The 17073-nt window shown below is 38.8% G+C and overlaps 1 protein-coding gene across 1 annotated transcript in view; it reads right to left on the reverse strand.

Annotated features, from left to right (window-relative positions):
- Positions 1–1123: 1123 nt before the first annotated feature.
- ARL8B (ARF like GTPase 8B) overlaps positions 1124–17073 on the reverse strand; it is a 48691-nt gene continuing 32741 nt past the window's right edge. Inside the window, exons 2-7 of the mRNA XM_019984788.2 lie at positions 14777–14857; positions 13367–13440; positions 12642–12735; positions 9098–9165; positions 8718–8788; positions 1124–3646 (exon numbers count right to left, since the gene is read on the reverse strand). Coding sequence (XP_019840347.2) covers positions 3597–3646; positions 8718–8788; positions 9098–9165; positions 12642–12735; positions 13367–13440; positions 14777–14857 — 438 coding nt within the window. The 3' untranslated portion in view covers positions 1124–3596. The remainder of the gene's footprint in view (positions 3647–8717; positions 8789–9097; positions 9166–12641; positions 12736–13366; positions 13441–14776; positions 14858–17073) is intronic.

Below are 17073 nucleotides of genomic sequence, written 5' to 3' on the forward strand. Positions count from 1 at the left end.
TCAGGCAAGCCTAGTGTTTGCTTTAACTGTCTTCAAGTATCTTCACTGATGTATATGTTGCTGACTGTACCACCTTTAAAGTTTGGAACAAAATTAAAATATTTCACATTCTGAACATAGTGGTTCCCGCAACGACACATTTCTAGAGAAAAGCATTTGGCCAACTGTGCTTCCCTGGGAGCCCTGGTGGTAAAGAACCCACCTGCCAATGCAGGTAGACCTAACAGATGTGGATCTTCTGGATCTGGAAGACCCCCTGGAGGAGGGCAAGACAACCCACTGCAGTATTCTTGCGTGCAGAATCCCATGGACAGAGGAGCCTGGTGGGCTACAATCCATAGGATAGCAGAGTCGGACACAACTGAAGCGACTTAGCACACATGCACACACATTCAGCCAACCGGATGTTACAGATAGGGTTCCAGCTACAGTAAAATTAACACTCCAGTTCTCAATCCTCCAGTCCCTGGAAAGGTTGAATTATAATATCAAATCAACATTTCAGTGTAACTGGATCCTACAGGAAAAGAGTACACAAGGCAATTAGTTCCTTAGTCAAAAACAATAAACACCAAAAGCAGACGCAGTCCAATTCATGCAATTTACTTGACAGAATCAAAGGGACTAATTTTAGAAGTCTCAACTTTTGAAAGTAAACATAGACTTAGAACTGAGGGTAAAGTAAGCTAAACTTATATCCTCTCCCCACCCTGCTCCTAAAACACGCCTCCTTCAAAATACTACTTTAGTAGGAAGCTGCTGAGGACCAAATTGGTAGCTTGACTGTATGGTTCCACCAATTCAATAAAAAACTTAAACCTGATGCCCAGTTACTTCTATCCTAGAAATGTAAAAACACACATGTCACTGACCAACACTGTATGGTTGTACAGAGTGACAGTGTGGATATGGAAGAAAAGCCAAGTTGAACTTCTCTGAAAAAATACATAAGATCATTTCCCCAATAGCTTTGATGGAATAAATGTTCACTTTCACAGTGTGAAAGATAACATACGAAACAAAACAGATCAAATGTTTTACTTTAGAAGTGTGCCCCTCTGGGAAAACCACGTTTGATACTTTTAAATCTTTTCATTCTGGAACTGAAGTCAGTAAGGAGACATGTCTTGCAATTTCAGTTTATTAATAGTTTTGTTATGATTTTAAAAACTGGATTACAAAATGCTTAACTAGCTCTTGCCACTTATTTTCAAAAAGTCCTAAATTTGGTGTATTATGACAGTTCACAAGATCTTCTCGACTTAGGGATCAAACCTAAGTCTCCGCATTGGAAGTGGATTCTGTACCTCTGAGCCATCAGGGAAGCCCATTACAAGCAATATCATTGCCTCCACCCCACAAGTCGCAATGTCAGTCCTGTGAATATTTAAGTGCTTATTTCAACTGGCCCACAGACCCACTTCTTTGACAGCTGAGTTGATTTCTTTCTAGCACATGTTCTACAGACTGTGTTCATGGTATCTTTCCAACCCCTTTCCAATGTGTCAGCACCTTCCATCATGATGCATATTTTAAGTTCAAACTGTCAATACAACCCTCAAAATGCAAGTTTATTGAATAAAGCTGAGAAGAGCAGTAAACAGACAAAAAAAATGCATCCACCTAAATTAAAAAAATTCACGTATTTACAAAGTTCAGTAACTGTTAAGTTTCACATGCAGAAGTTAGTGCACAGGAAAATGTTGGTAGTAGTGTCTGGATGTCTTGAAACGCTGGAAGCAATGAAGAGACACACAAACACATTACGGTTTAGCTGTAGGTCAATTAAACGAACCTATGCGGTCCCCGCAAAGTCACACATTCTAGTTCTGGTTCCTCCTTTCAGGCACAAGCAAGTTGCCACATTCTTTGTAATGGTTCACAGTGACCATTAATGGTGTTGATACATAGTAGCAAGTTTACATATCCCTTTGTTTACAGAACCATCCATCCCATCAGGGAAGTATGCAACATGCATCAGAGTAAGAACAGAATTTTAAAAGCTGAGGTTCTACTCATAAAAATGTGAGTGGAGGAAAGCAAGTAGTGTCTGTGCAACACGGTGCAGTATTTTGTACAGAATATTTTTAAGGCCATGGCAGTCTATAAATTAAAACTGGTATCATTAAAAGAACTTACGGTTGACTGCACTTTTGAGTGCTCAACACGTTTGGAAATGCACTGTCTACATGAGTGCTGCTTAACAAAGGAAACAAAATCACACACAGTGTGAGGCAACACATAAGCAGGTGTACCACAGACTTTTAGCTACTACAGTGGGCTATGTAAGTAACGATTTACAAGTGATCCAGTTTTCATATGTCCCTTTATGTGTATGAAGATAACTAAGCTACAAAACATGTTCATGGAAGTCTGTACACATCTCCGTAGCATAGAAGCAAACAATAGACAGCATTGGTTCCTCCACTCTCTGTGTGATTATTCGACAACCTGCGGACACTGGGCATGATTACATCAGAGAAAGCAGGCAGGTCTAGAGTTGTCACAATAATCAGGATGTCCAATGGCACCAGACAAAACAGTGCCAAAGCTTGTATTGGTAAGAGAGAAAAATAAGACTTTTTATTTGTCTCTAAGTATCTATTGTGCTGAAAGTCAACTTTACGACTGGATATAAAAAGTCAAGAATTAGAGTGTCATGCAGCAACACTGGTTTAATAACTGGACAGAGAAAGAACAAACAGGTGTGTGAACAGTCTGACATTCTTAACACGTTTTATTATATTGGCTGGAATGCTCTAAATTCATGAAAGCTTTTGAGAAAATCTTCAATTCCCAACCCCTTAAAAAAGTGTGTTGAACCAGGAAAAAAAAAAAGGAGAAAAAATATAGAAGTAATGATCTGGACAGATACAAAACAGCATGCCTCAGTTCCTCCCGTACCCCCAACTGCCTTCTGGAGATGAAGAATTCTCACAGAGCAGAATGTGTTTAAAATTCATTGCCTAAGATCTTCCCAGTGTAAAGAACCAATAACAACATTCATCTGGTGCCTCTGCTCACTCTTTGCAGACCATTTTTTTAAATTCCTAAGGTGTAATTATACATTTCACATGCATTTGTGAGATATATAAACATCATGTTTCTATCCCACAGGAGTCAGGCTAAAGGTTTGCTAAATACTGTGTGTGGCACTAGAAACGTCATGCTGTATCAAGTCAGTATCAGTATTAAGCTACTGGACTCTATAATGAAATATCATAGATAGACATTTACCGAAAACCAATAGAAAAACCTGGCCCAGAAAGACCAGAACAGAAGTATGCAATTTTTCTTGATTTAAGATGGTCAAAAGTGTGTTTTGTTTTGTTTAAAAAAAAAAAGCTCTACACACTGTTAACGACAAGTATGTATAGGAAGTCTTTTTGTGTGTGTTGACTTTATCATGACAACTCTAGCTGATTCTTTATGATGGATTAGGGATACACATCTTCAGCAGTGCACATGAGAAATAAACTCTGAAAAAGGCAATTTCTTGGGTTTAGGAAGGACCGTATTCTGGGAAGTACTTCAGAGGAACGGACAATAATTCTAGGATTAGAGCCAGGAAGGACTGGAAGACTTCAGGAGATGCTTCAGCTTCTTCTAGATTTTGAATGTTGAATAAGCCACTGAAGTGTGATATCTAAAGATGGAGGGAAAAAAAGTGAAGATGTTAAGACATCAAAGTGAAGAAACGAGATATCAGAGATAATATTTAAAATGCGGCTATTTCAAAGCATGTCAGGCCCGCCCTCTTCTTTTCTGCCTCTCTACTACTATAATACATAGATATCTGTATCTGTACTACTCTTCTTCATTACCTGACCTTTGAGAGGTTAATCTGGAAACACAAAGAACTGAACAGTCTCCAGTTTAAAAGTTAAATTGTGTACAGAACAGCATGTGCCTTTCTTTATTCATTCAAAAGTTTAATGATTGCCTGTAAGATCAGGTATTGTATGTGAAGTTCCAGGAATCCAAAGAGATGGGAGAACCCCTCTCTACTTTCCAAGTATCATTTGGGTTTGGAGGATGGCCCTCACAGAATTCCAGGCATAAGAAAGCGCAAAAGAATAAACAAAATGTTGAGCTCTGGATGGATGACAAGTGATAGGTGGTTGAAGCGCAGAGGTGGGGAAGGGATGCCGCTCACTGCTAAGGCTAGAGCAGAGGTTCTCAAGCTCACCCTGACGTTGGGGGCTGAATATTCTTTGCTAGGAAGGTGGAGGGGAGAGTCTTTCCTGTGTATAGTAGAATATTTTGCAACATCTATAACCCCGACCATAGGATGCCATTATTACCACCCCCACCCTCAGCTGTGAAAACAAGTCATGTCTCCAGGGATCTCCAAACAGCCCCTGTGGAGCACAGCTGTCTTCAGTTGAGCACCACAGGCCTAGAGAGAGCCAGATACCCTTATGCGCCATTCTAAGAGGCTCGGAAGTTGGGATTTTATTCTCAAGTCAATAGGAAGTCATTGGAGAATTTTAAGCAGGAAAGCTATACTGTTTATTGTAAACTGTAAGTTCACTGTAGCAAGTTCAACAATGGCAACGGAGGAGGGCACCTGGGAGGGCTGCCGGTATAGAGACTGATCATTCACAACACGAACAGCAAAGGGACAAAGGCCTGAAGCACATCGGGTGTTGTAAGAACAGAGGAATAAAATGGGAAGCATATTTAAAATACAGAACTAACAGGACTGACCAAATGCAGTGGGTGAGAAATAATCTTTTTGCCTGAATAAGTGTGTTTATCATGCAGCTGCTGACTAACCCAGTGGCTAAAGGAAGAACAGATTTGGGAAAGAATAAGACAAAGAATTTGGCAGTGAGCACATGAGGTTTGAGGTACAGAAGGTTAACACATGAAGACGTTCAGCAGGTAGTTTCAGCTGTACAGATCTGAGGAAGAAATGGAGATACCACTGTGGAGGTGGCAACTGAAGCTACAGTGGCTGAGAATAGGCAGGAAAAGCACTTTTGACAGAAGGCAGCTAAATCAAAACACTGAATTACTATCCCTTGAGTTCTTTAAAATGTGTTACCCGCATAAAGGATACCCAAGCATCTACTAGAAGCAGCACTCTCTTCTCCAAGCCTGGAAAATATTCAATCTCCCAATTTTCCAGCTAACATTCATTACAGAAACTGTAAGCCAAACACTGTATACAAAGAAGAGCCTAGAGCTGAGATATGAACAGACACAACCTGTTCAGAGTTGGGGAAACAATGTTGAAGCAGGTCATTTGCACTTCAAAAGGAGGACAGCAGTGTGTGATATAAGCAAAGCCACAATCACTAGAACTGAAAGGAGGCAAAGGGAAATGTGAAAGTGAAATGACAAGGTTTAAGTATTTAAGAAACACATGGTAAAAACCAACCAACCAACCTATGGACACTGGACTTAAGTCACACTCTAAAGACAGATGAATCCTTAAGACCAGACTAAAAGGCAAAAAGTAAGATATTCAGATGAAGGAGTAGTTACCTCTATGATAAGGCCACAAGTATCAACCATCTTCAAAAAGACCATCTTCCCTGAAATAATCTACCCTATGCGTAGGGCTTCCCTGATGGCTCAGAGGTTAAAGAGTCTGCCCGCAATTCGGGAAACCCGGGTTCGATCCCTGGGTCTGGAAGATCCCCTGGAGAAGGAAATGGCAACCCACTCCAGTATTCTTCTTGCCTGGATAATCCCATGGAGGGAGGAGCCTAGTAGGTTACAGTCCACGGGGTCAAAAAGAGTCAAGCGAGCGACTTCACTTGATGCATAGGTTGAGCACATATTACTAATGAAACTAAGGGACCTCATGCTCCCCATTAGAAAGCTGCAAGTATAACACACAACCCAACCCATGTGCAATGAATACTTTAGGGAGCAATTTAGAAAATTCATAAATTTGGTACTAAAATATATTACAAAAGCTGAAATTAAGGAGAGTATTCTGAGATTTTTCACTCAAGAAGCCTGACTTGGCTGTTGCACTTCTCGTTCCAAATAAACAGGCTTTACAAACTAATTTTGAATCTAGTTAACAGTGGATCAGTTTCCTTGAGCTTGATAATAACATGAAGTGAACCAGGAGTTCTACGATCACAAACCTGGTGACCATGGAGCTCTGAAGTAAACTGTGAAGATTAGGCTTAAAAAGCATTAAGAAGGTCTCATCAGTTCTCCTGCATTTCCTTCATAAATGAGCAAAGTATCTGACTAGTTTGTCACAGCAGAAAATAAGGGTTTTAAGGGAGTAATGGATTTACAGAATAGCACAACATACTAAAAATCCTGGTTAGTATAGAACGGGGTTTCTCAATCTTGCCACTACTGACATTTTAGGCCGAACATTTCTCAGCTCTGGAGGTGAGAGAATGTTTAAGGCCACTATGGTCTCCACCCACTAGATGCCAGCATCATTCTCCTCCTAAGACAACTGAAAGAGTTTCCAGGGGGAAAAAATGCCAAATGTCTCTGGGAGAAAAATAATCCCTCCGTGAAAACCTCTGCTGTGTAAGTAAATGCTCTCTTGGGGGCACAGCTTAAAACTTAACAAGAGTTCCCCTCAATATAGGAAAAACATTTTAAATAAACTTGAAGTAACCCTAATTGCTGGAACAGTCTGTTCTCAAATGAGCTAGATGATCCCAAAATAACAAGTCACTTATTCTATGTAATTAACAGAGGAGAGGTTGTGTCCATCAGCAATGTAGTGGGCTCAGACTGCTCTGGGTGGTCTTTAAAGGAAGCCCAGAATCAGTGACAAAAACCATCATTACTATAAGCGAATTAGAGCAGGTCTGAGGGGAATAGGGCAGGAGCTGAGATACAGACTGGAAATGACTGGGAAAAAAAGTTAAGTACAGGGAGAAACAATACATATTGAATAAAGGCTAAAGAAAAAGTGTCAAAAAACCTTTTAAACACACAGTTTTGGCATTATTGATTTATTACATTTTATTCTGATATACTTTTTTAATTGATGAAATGATTATGGAAGAATGGTGAGCGAGAGAGAATTTGAAGATGGGGATGGAGCCATGAGCCAAGACAGCAGGCACTCTCTAGAAGAGGAAAAGGGCCAAGAAATGGATTCTTCCCTCTACAGTCTCCAGAAGGAGCTCGCCTGTAACTTTAGTCCTAGACTTTAGCTCAGTAAGGTCAGTGACAGGCTTCTGACTGACAGCAGCAAGAGAAAACGAATATACTCCTGTGATGTCCCCCACAAGTTAAACACTGCAATTCATTTTTTTACTCACTCCTGCAAGAGAGTTTCGAAGTTGCTGCCACCATCCCCATTTTACAGATGAGTACAATGCAGAAATCTGGGAGTTTAAGTGCTCTGTCCAAGGCCAATGAGAAAGGAACTTAGGACCAGGTGTTCCACGCTGAGGCTGCCTTACTCCAAAGCCCACGCTATTTCTAGTCACAATGCAGCCCTGATGGAGAGCCTCTTTTTCTATAGTGACCCACTGAGAGAAAACTTTTCACCAGTGACCACCAACTGGGAGAAGTGAGGAGCCATGAAAATCCCTAGGTTCCTACCCATCTGCTTCAAGGCACAGGCATCAAACTCTCCTTTCAGACTTCAGTGGAGTCTGTCATGCCAGACAAGATGGCTTGAGAAGCTTTTGTGACAAAGTTATCTTTTACTAGGGAGTATTTTTTATTGCACTGTTACGGGTCTTTTCACTTGAGCAGCTAATACAGAAAAGCCTTTCATCTTGTCAAACACTTCTCTTTCTTTTCTTTTTTTAACTTTCTGATCTTCTCCATGCCAATACACTTTAATTAAATAATACCTCACCAAATTAAGAGACTGAAGTTGAGTCAGACATATTTATTCTTTACGGATACTGTACTGGATTGAATGGTGACCACTAAAAATTCACATCCACCCAGAACCTCAGAATTTATTTGGAAATTCGGTCTTTGCAGACACAGGATGAGGTAATTCTGGATTAGGGTTGGCCCCTAGTGCAGTAACATCCGTCCTTGTAAGAAGAGAAAACAGACCCTCAGACATACACACAGAGGAGAAAGCCATGTTGAAGCCAGAGGAAGAGGGTGGAGATACAAAGCTACAATCAAGGAGGGTCAAAGACTGCTGGCAGCCCCACGGCAGGAAAAGGCAGGGAAAGATCCTCCCCTAGAGCCATCATAGAGAGCACAGCCCTGCTGACACTGATACCAAACTTCTACCCTCCTCAACCTTAGAGAACGAATTTCTGCTGTTTCTAAGCCACCCGGTTTGTAGTACTTTGCAGTCCTAGGAAATGAATACAGAATATTAAGTAGGTAAAGGGTTATTTTTGGCTTATAGTTGCGAGTGCTAACATACTGCAGTAATATACTGGTTTGATAAACGTAAAATCCTTACAGTGTCTATAAACCAACTTCTGTTAAGTCTTATTTCAAGAACGTCATTCTGTTATGAAGCACAGTTAAGACACTAGCTCTGCAAAAATGCAATAAGCTGATAGCACATAATTAATCTCATGTCTTTATTGCATTTACTTTTTAAATAGCACAGAGGAGAGTTAGGATACTGTATTTGTTGCTAAAAGGTATAATGTCTACTCTTTTTCCTGAGGCAAAAGCAATAGTACTTTATAGGAGAAATCAAGTAAACAGAAATAAAGGTAATAAACAGTAAAAAGAAAGAGACATCCCTTCTACTGATATCAACTTCTCCACAAATATCCGTCATTTCTTACCTATATTATCCTTTTCTTTGCAAGAAATTGAATAGCAGCAAATTTCTCTATCCTGAATAGCAGACAGATTCCTGTAAGAAGCAGAATTAGGAAAGTAAGTCTGGGCTTTTAAAAACAATTGTCATCTTGTCTCTCTATGCTCAATATTACTTGTTCTTTTAAATTATTATACTGAAGAAATTATGTTATTACTAATAAAATTTTACGGGTTTACTTCTCTAGTAAGTCAAGTTTATCTACCCCAAAACAGGGCTATGATCATTACTAAATAATGGAGCAAAGCTAAACAAAACAAAAAAATAGTAGATTTTGTGGGCAAAATAGAACCAATTAAAAAACAAAAAAACAAAAAAAAACCATCATTCATTCTTAAGACATACATTTTTTCAATGAGCTGTTTCTCATCCAAGGCATTAGGAAGATCTCTCTTGTTTCCAAGTACTAGCACCTTTAAAAAGAAAAGTCACTGAGTAAATTTTATGTAAGAAAATGTCACAGAAGCATATTCACATGTGTCCACAGTAAAATTAGGAGGTTACTGCATGCCACAGTATTAAAAGCATATTTACATGACCACTGGCCTATCTCATTCACTTCGTAATTCAAATAAGCATTTACTCTAACTTCTATTAATGCCACGCAGATGTCTAATTCAATACGTGGCTACCAACTTCTATTTAAGATATTCTAAGTCTATGGTATGCATTCTGTTATTTCTTAACAAATCTTCACCAAAATGTGAATATGATCTTAACTGCCAAGGGTAGAGGCATGATTTTCAACCACTATTACCTGTTAGGCATTAATCTAACAGTAAACATGTAAATAAGACTTTAAAATTCTATATCCATCCTATAAAATATCATGTATAAATATTAAGACAATAGGTAAGTTTGGGAACCAGGATAAATACAGTAGCCATCAACTCTGAGAACAAATGTGTCATGTGATTACTAGATGTGCTTTGCAAAAAGAGGAAAGTGGAGAGGGGCATTCCAAAACCATCTGTCTTTCCCAGGTATCTCCTTTCTGCCTTACAAAAAGCAAAAACTGTGAGTACACATAATGTATTTGATAACATCCTTACTCTGAGTCAATGTTCTCCAAGAACTTGTATCTTTGACCAAGCCTAGGAGAGTGCACACCATGGCTACCTTGTCGCCTCGTCAAACACGTGTCAAACCTATGTTCTTTCACTTAATACAAGTCCCACCCCCACCCTCAACTCCAGATACTGTGACTGATTCTACTCACAGGCCCTAGACTCTTTTTCTCACAAAGAAGAAAGAGCCAAGAAAAGATGCACAGAGTGCAAGGAGCACCAAGAGCTCTTGAAAGAATGCTGAAATCGTAGGGGTCAGAGAGCCAAAAGCCAAATCTCAGCACCCTTGGGCAGCCTGTCCTCCCTTCTCCCATTCTTACCCCTTTCCAAACTCTGGTGGCTCAGAAGGTAAAGAATCCATCTGCAATGCAAGTACCAGGTTTTGATCCCTGTGTTGGGAAGATCCACTGGAGAAGGGAATGGCAACCCACTCCAGTATTCTGGCCTACAGAATCCTGTGGACAGAGGAGCCTCACGACTACAGTCCATGGGGTCACAGAGTCAGACACGACTGAGTGACTAACTTTCACTAGTCTTACTAAGTCACCTCAGGTTCTCAACCTGGATCTATGTGAGTTGAAAAAAAAATACACCCCGGTCATTTGTGATCAGTTCTCAGTTTTGGGATTGCCTGGCATCTTAGTCCTCTTCCTACATTTAAGAAAGTCTTTCAAAAAAAAAAAACAAAGAAATCTTCCACCTTATGACTCTGCCTCCCAATAAAGCTATTGCTTCTATAGATACTTTCTTTTCCAGCCTTCTTTTCTGCTAGAGAATGGACATATAATCTACGATCAACCAAAACTCTGAATGCAGAGCCAGTTTTACAAGAAAGCAGGAATATTGAACCCATTCTGCTACAGAAGGGGCATCAACTAAATGCTCTTCCAACTGGAGTGATTGTGTCTGGTGTTCACCAACTGCGTGGGGTCACCAGACTTACTGTATGATGTCAATCTGGATGTGGTCCTAGCAGCTGCTCAGCCTTCCCTTGTTCCAGTGTGTTTTCTCAACACGGTTATGGGAAGCCTTCTCAAGACTCTGTAAACTACCCAATATTGTTTCAATGAATTCCTCTCTACTTAAACAGCTTTCTACTGTTTGCTACTAAGAACTCTCATGGGGAACAAGATTTTTTTTTACTTATGGTGTGCAATATCTTGGTCATCTGATGCGAACAGCTGACTCACTGGAAAAGTCCCTGATGCTGGGAAAGATTGAGGGCAGAGGGAAAAGAGGGTGTCAGAGGATGAGATGGCTGGATGGCATCACCAATGCAAAGAACATGAATTTGAGCAAACTTCAGGAGATGGTGAGGGACAGAGAGGCCTGGCATGCTGCAGTTCATGGGGTCACAAAGAGTCGGACATGGCTAGGCAACTGAACAACAACATGCAGAACTAGTTAATACAGAAGGAAAAGGACAGGCCTTGAAGTCAGAAATAAACAGATTCAAACCTGGCTGTGCAATACACTAGTCGCCATGTGATCCTGAGCAAGTAACAACTGTTACCAGGAGGGATCACACCATCAACCTCAGTACACTGTGAAGATTAACTGAGATAACACACTTCAGAGATCTGACACTCATGACCTTGTCATGAGGGTAAAGCCTAGGCCTTTTCCAGCATTTTTTCACTCAACAAATGGCACCACCTCCCATCTAACCATATTAGCCAGGAACTAGGAATTATCCTGTTTATCTTCCCTGCTAAGTCTGGTGGACTGTCTTCCTAAACAGCCTCCACATTTATTTCCTTCTCACAACCTTGTCTATGACCACCCCAATCCATGGTACTCTATTTTGCCAAGACAAGTTCAAAACTGTCTTGAACTTGAAAACTGTTTCAATAGCTTCCTAAAACTGTCCTCCTTATGCTAAGCTGCTTCAGTTGTGTCTGACTCTTTGCCACTCCATGGACTGTAGCCCGCCAAGCTCCTCTGTCCAAGGGATTCTCCAGGCACGAACACTGGAAAGGGTAGCCATGCCCTTCTCCAGGGGATCTTCTCAACCCAGGGATCGAACCCGCGTGTCTCCTACGTCTTCTGCACTGGCAGGTGAGTTCTTTACCATAGCACCATGTGGGAATAGTCCCTGTGCAATCCATTTTTTAAACTGAAGTAAGAACGATTTAGGTAAGTCTGAGCATTTCAAACACCCAGTCCCACCCAGCACAGCCTCCTGAAGTACCCTGCTGTCACAGGCTCACAATGCTCTTCCCGCCCACTCTGCTCAGCGCTCTAGAGACACCAGCCTCCTCGCAAACCCCACTTCCTCCTGCCTAAGAGCCTCTGCCTGACACTCTCTTTTCCTCCAACTGTCACATCCCTCACATGCCTACACATCCCTCACACCTCAGCTCAAGTAGCACTTCTTGGGGAATCTTTCCTTCTTCTCTCAAACTGTATCAAATCTGCCCTGTAACTTACAACTCCATAAGCCCCTTGAATCTCTCCTTCATAGCACTTATCAGAGCTGCATTATTCAAGCCATTTTCATATCATCTACCTAGTTTCCTATTAAACCATAAGCTCCATGATGGCAGGAAGCATGTTTCTATCTACTTCTGTTCACTACTACTTCCCCAGGACTAACCACTGCTTCTACTACATACAGTTCACTGAACAGCTTGTTAAGAAATGACTAAATAGCACACTGCCCAGCATATGATGGATACTCAGTAAATATAAGCTTTCCAGACTTTAAAACAAATAAGATACTCTACTGATTTCAAACATAATTAACAAAAATGCATAATTAAACTTTTAATAATATAACTACAAATATTATAATCATATAATGTGAAATTAACCATACTTACTGGAATTCCTTGTAACTGTGGTTTATCTAGAAGATTATGTAGTTCATTTCGAGAGGCTTCAATCTTTTCACGATCTGCAGCATCTATCATGTAACTTAAAAAAAAAAGTGATCTCAAAATGCCTCCACCATATTCTTTAATGATCACAATGAACAGATTTTTAATTTTCTTAATTTATACTACTGAAACTGTTGATCAAAATTAAGTCCTAGATTTTAAAAGGCTATCACCCCAAAATACTTAAGACTGTCCTAAAGATACAAACTACTATATACAGAATTAGATAAGCTTCAAGGATATATTATATAGCACAGGAAATTATACCTATTATCTTTCAATAACCCATAATGGAATATAACTTGCAAAAATACTGAATCGCTATGCTGTACACCTGAAACTAATACTGTTAAGCAACTACACATCAATAAAATAAGCAGAGAAACAGACTGTTCTTTAGGGGGCTAAGACATGACAGTAAAACATGTATGTATATCCATTAGCTCTTAGCAACATAGAGAAAAAAAAAAGTCTCATTTGATGATTACTTTTTAAAGTCTGATGTTAATGGGAAATTATACTAAGAAAATACCTAAAAAAGATTTTACTGCCAGAAATTAAAATTAAGCCTTTAAAAGTATGAAAAATGACTTATTCCCTTGAAACCTAAACTGACTATAAGGGGGGATGGGGGACCAGGGGTTCAGGGTGGAAGGGAGGCAGCTTACACAATAGCATTGACTCCTCTGCAGTACCGTTCCCACATGCTCCGGAAGCGGGGTTGTCCTCCTATGTCCCAAATCTTCAAATCAAGATAGACAAATCTTAATAACAATATTTCAAATAACACAGTGAAGAAAAAAGCTGCAGATAGAAGAGAAAAAATGAAGCAGATATGCTCAGCTCCACAATGTGAGAGTCAAACTGCTTTGGAAAAAACTGAGCTCAAACAAGCTCTTGACGTGGAAGTTCTTGGGGCCATTTCTGAACTTGAAGTCCGTATTTAATATGTTTACGTTAGATCTAATACGTGCTGCGTGGCAAAGATTTCATATTGGGGCAATACTTTCTTTGCCTGTTAACCAATAGATTTCCAATACTGAAAACCTATTCTTTAAAAAATAGTACTCTTAGAATCTGCATGATCATGCACCATCCACATTTGAAGTCCAAGAGAAAAAAAAACACTTCATTCAGAATCTATTAGAGTTTAATTGTCTGATGGGGTATATATATTAGAATGTAATCATTTTCAATTATTCCGTATATAACATAGAAAATATTCCTACCTAGGTGCTTTTCTTATATAAAATTATTTTATCCATATGAAAGCCACCGACTACAGTCATTTCACCATTATGGCTACTCTGTAGGGCTATGTAAAGGTCTTAAGTCATGATGTTTATCTTCAAAAGGCTTCCAGTTTAGCTACAAACACTGGACGCATGCATAATGACATACACATGAGACATTAGAAGCTTCATTAGATAAGCTACAGAAAGAATTTAGTAAACAGCTTCTGTGAGCCACAAGAACTGGATAAAACGGCCATAAGGGTTCAGGCTGTAGAAGCAAAACTCCCCACATGAACAAAGGAGTCAAAAATAATAAAAATAAATTAAAAACTGGTCCAACAGTCCACAATGCAAACCTATCAAACTTATTCTAGAAACAAAATTATGTTAAACTAATTAATTTTTTACTGTTTTATAGTTTTAATTTTAGGGCTTAGTAGTAAAGAAAGGAAAACTAGGTTACTGTATTTGCTACCATAAATACAATACTAAGTTACCAATATTATAAACATACTCTCTTTCAACATAAATTATTCATGAAATATATGCAATATTACATTCCAAACACTCTGAAGATGGGATTTTTATTTCCTAGGAACATCTAAATCCCAAATATTACTTTTGCCAACCCATATGCAAAGTTTTTCATGAGACTTAACATTTCAACACTTAAACATTTGTATCTATTAGAGAAAGAAGGAAAAAAATTAATTTATACTCTTTTGGAACATGCCCAATTAAGAACTGCCAATACTCATGTAAAAACCAAAAGAAACAAACAGAAAAACTCCTAATTTGTATGTGCTAACAATTTACATCAAGTATGGCAAGCAGCTGACGTACCTTTATTGTGACGTTACCTTTAGTTACTTTTCTCATGTTGAAGCCCACTGTAGGTATCATATCTTCACTGAACTGACCTGACTGAATGAAAGAAAACATTTGAAGTTAGACTAATTGTTACTTATTAAAACTGCAACACTGTACAACCTTTCACATCAACTTTACTTCTGTACCCATATTCAGTTCAGTTCAGTCGCTCAGTCCTGTCCGACTCCTTGCAACCCCATGAATCGCAGCACACCAGGCCTCCCTGTCCACCACCATCTCCTGGAGTTCACTCAAACCCACGTCCATCGAGTCGGTGATGCCATCCAGCCATCCCATCCTCTGTAGTCCCCTCTTCCTCCTGCCCCCAATCCCTCCCAGCATCAGAGTCTTTTCCAATGAGTCAACTCTTCACACAAGGTGGCCAAAGTACTGGAGTTTCAGCTTTAGCATCATTCCTTCCAAAGAACACCCAGGGCTGATCTCCTTTAGAATGGACTGGTTGGATCTCCTTGCAGTCCAAGGGACTCTCAAGAGTCTTTTCCAACACCACAGATCAAAAGCATCAATTCTTCGGCTCTAAGCAAGTAACTAATTTTTTAGTGATGGTAACCTTAAGAAAATATTCCTGATAGCCATAGATTTTGAAGAGATGCATTTTTTTCATTCATAGACATTCTCCTTTTAAAGATATTTTCGAAACTAATGCAAATTTTACATATTTTTAAGTTTAAGAAAAATACTGTACAACTACTTAAGAAATCTGTTATGTAAATTTCCTCCACCTATACATACTTTTTTGTATACAAGGCAGAAGTAAATCAGAAGCAAATGGTTAGAGTTTTCTATTTGTAGCACTGAAATTATATTGACAATACTGTTAAAATTCACTGTTGCTCTTCTGAGTCAGCTTTTTAATAATGCTTACAAAATGTTTTTTCATAAAGATGATCCTCCTTTTATGTAGGATTCTATTCTATTCAATTCCATTCTCTTTTTGGTTTATGACCTTCCTGTCAGAGACCAAAATTAAGTATCTTCTAATACTATTTATATTTTTAAATGTTTATGATTACACAGTGTAACAAAGGTCCATTTTACAAATGGATCTATAAATCCACACTTTCCTGACTAGACTGACGTGAAATGGCAAATTTCATATAGCGGAAGTTCTATATCTGAGTCCTCAATTCTTTTCCATTAGTCTGTTTTTTTCCAATTGGAAATAAATTAGGATTACACAAATTACTGTAGCTTATCTATGTATTATTCTAAATAGAAGATCAAGAATTTGGAATGTTTAGAAATGTGGTTCATTGCTCACATTTGAAATAAACTTTAGAAAGTAATTATTTCTGTTACAATACTGCCTGCCTTTTATCAACTCTTGATATTGAACCAAGTCTCTCCACCCAAGCACATATGTCTGTCCACTCAAACATTCTTTATATCCTCTAGTGAAGTACACCTAATGAGTCACATTAATACTGATTTTATATATTAATATTATGTATTTTGCGACTTGGGAATATGAACTCTATCAACACGGGGCTCTTTAACAAAATGGGACTATTTTAAAGTCCCTAACATCGGCCAACTATTAGCCACACATTCATTTCAAAATGTCTACAAGTACTGAGCACAATGAATTCCAATTTCACAAGCTAATTTGTTCTACATATCCCCCAAAATGTTCTACCTCTTTTTCTTTTCCCCTACTGTTCAGTGGCATTTGGGCTAATTTAGAAAAAATGTTAATATAACCATAATAACTATTTTATTTTCACCTGTCAAACAGTATAATTTTCAGAACTTTCACATATATGATTTATATGTGAAGATTTAGTTGTGATATCAAATGTACATATATCAAAACTAGCCATGACAAAAAAACAAAACATATAACCTGATTAAAACATGAGCAAAGGTAACATCAAAGGCATGCTCTATAAAGGAAATAAGCTAATAACTTCATTAACACTTCTGCTCTGAAAAAGACAATGTCAAAGAGACTCAAAACAAGCCACAGAGTAGGAGAAAAATATTTGCAAAAGACACCTGATAAAAGACTATTACTGGAAATATACAATGGAACTGTTAAAACTCAACAATATGAAAACAATCCAACTAAAATATAAGCCTAAGATCTCACCAAAGGAGATACACAGATGGCAAAGAAGCACAGGAGAAGACGCACCACATCATATGTCACCATGAAAATGCAATTCAGAACAATGAGATACCACTGCAAACCATTTAGAGTGGCCCAAATCTGGTATTTTTTTATAACATCAAATGCAGATGAGGATGTG

Source organism: Bos indicus, chromosome 22 (genome assembly GCF_029378745.1).
Source record: "Bos indicus isolate NIAB-ARS_2022 breed Sahiwal x Tharparkar chromosome 22, NIAB-ARS_B.indTharparkar_mat_pri_1.0, whole genome shotgun sequence".
NCBI lineage: Eukaryota > Metazoa > Chordata > Mammalia > Artiodactyla > Bovidae > Bos > Bos indicus.